Source organism: Momordica charantia (assembly GCF_013281855.1).
Source record: "Momordica charantia cultivar OHB3-1 chromosome 7 unlocalized genomic scaffold, Mcharantia_2.0 BLBB01000007.1, whole genome shotgun sequence".
Taxonomy (NCBI): domain Eukaryota; kingdom Viridiplantae; phylum Streptophyta; class Magnoliopsida; order Cucurbitales; family Cucurbitaceae; genus Momordica; species Momordica charantia.
Window position 1 is genome coordinate 17391350 of NW_028275165.1, and position 4246 is coordinate 17395595.

The 4246-nt window shown below is 36.7% G+C and overlaps 1 protein-coding gene across 1 annotated transcript; it reads left to right on the top strand.

Moving 5' to 3' along the window:
* Positions 1 to 1361: 1361 nt before the first annotated feature.
* SHM4 (serine hydroxymethyltransferase 4) lies at positions 1362 to 3900 on the top strand. The gene is made up of 4 exons (XM_022282906.2): positions 1362 to 2135; positions 2780 to 3170; positions 3265 to 3366; positions 3464 to 3900. Exons 1-4 carry the CDS (start codon positions 1458 to 1460, stop codon positions 3706 to 3708), a joined length of 1416 nt encoding a protein of 471 aa, XP_022138598.1. The 5' UTR covers positions 1362 to 1457; the 3' UTR covers positions 3709 to 3900.
* The last annotated feature ends 346 nt before the right edge of the window (positions 3901 to 4246 follow it).

A 4246-nucleotide genomic window follows, 5' to 3' on the forward strand; every position in this document is an offset into this window, starting at 1 on the left:
AATCATACTTAACGTGAGCCAATATAGCGAATTCAAATCATATTATGCTATTTGTGTAAAAATTAAGCTTACTGCTTTTTCTTTTAAATAAATATTTTTATTTTATTGTTTATGTAATTACCTAAAAAATTTGACAACTCTACTAAGGGGAAATTGGGCTGAATAAATAAGCTAGACCGTTTTATATTCTCTAAATGATTGATGGTAAATAAAATAATATAAATATAAATAGAATGAGAGAGAGAAAGGCTTTTTTTTTTCCTTTTCTTATGTCGTACTTCATTAAGTACTCTTGAGTTTGTGATCCTTTTATTTTATTTTTATTTCTATTTTTTTTTAATTATCAATGAATCTGAACCTTTTTAAAACATATTATATTTTAAAACCACCTAATTTTATTTTTGATCTTTCAATATTTTTTAGTATAATAAATGTGTTATTAAAATTTGAACATCCGTTCCTGAAAGATAGTACATTTGTCTTGATTACTGAAATGTTGGCCTAACTTCCATTTTCGAATTTTTGTTAAAATATATAAATTTTACATTAAAAATTTATTTTAATTTTTACTGTTAAATAAAAATCTAAATTCATTTGAAAATCCATCTACTAATCTATTAGATATGACTTTAAACACTTTGTATTTAAATATGGACAAAATTTCTTTCTTGAAGATTCAGGAGGCCTCCTGAATTTCTGCATCGTTCAGTAGCATATAGACAAGTGGACCACGCATGAATTATATATAAGAAAAAAACATTTGTCTATATGTTATTGGACAACACAGAAATTGAGAAGGAGCCTCATCCTCGATCTTTAGGGGGAGTTTTTTTTTTTTAAATTAGTAAACGTGAAAAATATATATATATATGTTTGTTCAAATTTCTACAAAACAATTTATTGAGAAATTAATAATAGTGACTAAAATAATTTCTTATCTAAACTTTAATATTAATATAAACTTTTAAAAGTCTAAAATTAACATTATTAATTTGTTCACTTAGGCATAAATTCTAATATTGTTAGGCACACTCGATAAGATGAAAAACTTGCTTATTACCAGGTAAATTAAAAATGTGCCATGTATTAACTTTGTGAAAACTTTTCAAACTATAGAAATCGAAATACAAGAAGGTGTATTTTTTAATGTTAAAAAAAATCACAATAAAAAATAGTTGTGAAAATCATAAATTCATCTAATGTAAAAAAAATAAATAATAATTTAAAAAAAAAATCAACTGTGGTGTGGAGCTAATGTCGACACCTAGACAACTTTAATAAAAAAAAAAACCCCCAAAAAAATGGTAAAGGCTATTTTCGTAAATTCAGCCTATCAGAAGCCCCCTTTAAAACCCCACAAATTCTCTCATCTGCAACTGCATTGCCCCCATTTTCAGCTTCTTCTTCTTCTTCTTCATCTCCAAATCTGTGTTTCAATTCTCTCACTCTCATCCGCCATGGAACCCGTCAATGCTTGGGGCAACACTCCTCTCAAGGCCGTCGATCCTGAGATCTTCGATCTGATTGAGAAGGAGAAGCGCCGTCAATGCCGAGGAATCGAGCTCATTGCCTCCGAGAATTTCACCTCCTTCGCCGTAATCGAGGCCCTCGGCAGCGCCTTAACCAACAAGTACTCCGAGGGCATGCCGGGGAACCGCTACTACGGCGGCAATGAATTCATCGACGAGATCGAGAATCTCTGCCGTTCTCGAGCTCTCGAGGCGTTTCATGCCGATCCTGCTAAGTGGGGGGTAAATGTCCAGCCCTACTCTGGCTCGCCGGCCAACTTCGCCGCCTACACCGCGCTGCTTCAGCCGCATGACCGGATTATGGGGCTGGATCTTCCGTCTGGTGGCCATTTGACGCATGGTTACTACACCTCCGGCGGGAAGAAGATCTCGGCTACCTCGATTTACTTCGAGAGTTTGCCTTACAAGGTCGATTCGGCGACTGGATATATTGATTACGATAAGCTGGAGGAGAAGGCCTTGGATTTCAGACCCAAGTTGATCATCTGCGGTGGCAGTGCGTATCCTAGGGACTGGGATTACGCCAGATTCAGGGCAATTGCCGACAAATGCGGTGCCCTCCTGCTCTGTGATATGGCTCACATTAGTGGACTCGTTGCTGCACAGGTATATTAAAGAAAGAAATATAAGAATCTGGTCGTTGAGTTCAGATCCTTTAGTAATTCTTGCACGTTATTCTTTTCCGTGCGAGTGTTAATTATTGTCTGTTGTTTTACATTTCCGGATTTGAGATCTGTTGATATTTGTAGCTAACATTCTTAGGGTGTTCATAATATCTTTCGTACATCTGTGTTTCATTGCATTAATTAAGAAATGGAACAGGGTTCTAGATCCATTATTGTTTGAGCATCTTGTTAAGCAGGATCTGGATTTTGGTAAATCGTAGTTAATACTGAATTATCCATGCTGCATTGCTTCTTTGTAACGGAAGATAAATTATGTTCTTTTGATTGGCAAAACTGTTATGATTTTCGTTGTCTTTAGCTAATATTTTATATTCCTCGTCTTTTCTATAAGATTCCGCTTTAAATGCTGAAATTAAGATCAACTCAGGGGAAATGTGGACGTTTCTGCTTCTAGTTGAATTCTGTTCCAATGTAAAACAAATCCTGTATTTAATATTTCAATTATCCTTTTGTTTTTAATTCCCATTACGATTGTTTATGATCTCTGTTTCTATCCTTGCAACTTTAAGTGATTTGGGTCTGGGCTGGTATTGCAAAATATTAATGTCAGATAATTGTTTGTAGGAAGCTGCGAACCCGTTCGAGTATTGTGATGTCGTGACGACCACAACTCACAAGAGTTTGAGGGGTCCAAGGGCTGGTATGATCTTCTATAGGAAGGGTCCAAAGCCACCTAAGAAGGGTCAGCCTGAGGATGCTGTTTATGACTTTGAAGACAAGATCAACTTCTCTGTCTTCCCCGCCCTTCAGGGTGGCCCTCACAATCACCAAATTGGTGCTTTAGCTGTGGCCTTGAAGCAAGCTATGTCCCCTGGGTTCAAGGCCTATGCCAAACAAGTTAAGGCCAATGCCGTAGCCCTCGGGAATTACCTGATGAACAAGGGCTACAAGCTCGTCACCGGAGGAACTGAGAACCACCTCGTTCTCTGGGATCTTCGTCCTTTGGGATTGACTGGTAAATCCATGCCAATCAACTTAAGAGAACTAGGAGAATGGTTGTAATGTTCTGTTCTTTTCGTATATTGATTTTGTGGTAATTCCTTTGGCAGGCAACAAGGTTGAGAAGCTTTGCGACTTGTGCAACATCACTGTGAACAAAAATGCTGTGTTCGGCGACAGCAGTGCACTGGCTCCCGGAGGCGTTCGGATCGGTAAGAACAAGATCATTAGAAGATTATTCCATCATCAACGGTCCTTTAACTTGTTTACATGCGATCAATTGACGAAATATGTCTTGTGTGATGATAGGTGCTCCTGCCATGACTTCGAGAGGTTTGGTCGAGAAAGACTTCGAACAGATTGCCGAGTTCCTGCACCGTGCCGTGACCATCACCTTGAACATCCAGAAGGAATATGGAAAGCTGTTGAAGGACTTCAACAAGGGTCTGGTAAACAACAAGGACATCGAAGGACTCAAGGCTGATGTCGAGAAATTCTCTGGCTCATTCGACATGCCCGGTTTTGCCATGTCCGAGATGAAGTACAAGGATTAGAAAAAAGAAATAGCAAACGAGACGATGGTCTGGAAAACTAATAAAAGTTTTGGGTGTTTGTTGAATCCTTAATATCTTTCACTTCTTAAGTTGAAAAAGTAAAAAGGAAAGTTTGCTGTTTGTTTTTACCTTTGTATGATGTAGACTAGATTTTCCTTCTTAAATATTCATTTTTAAAATTTCTCTTAATAATTGTATCCTTTTTTTTTTCCTCTCCTTTTTAGAATACATGTTCACTTTGAACTTGAATTTGAGGAGCATATTTGAAGTTATGGGCTTTATTGATGCGGCCCAATTTCAAACTTTAACGCATATGGGCCCATAACTATAATTAGGAATCTGGGCCGCCATGGCCCAAGTTTCTGCTGTGGATTTCTTTTTCCTTTTCCTATTTCGTGCTTATTATTCTTTTAGTTGACAGTTCTTTAACTTTTCTAATCATAAAAACTATGGAAGGAGTGGTCGCATTTCATTAAACAAGATTATTAAAAATTTTAATCATATTCTACTTTTAATAATCCAATCTTTATGTCAAAGC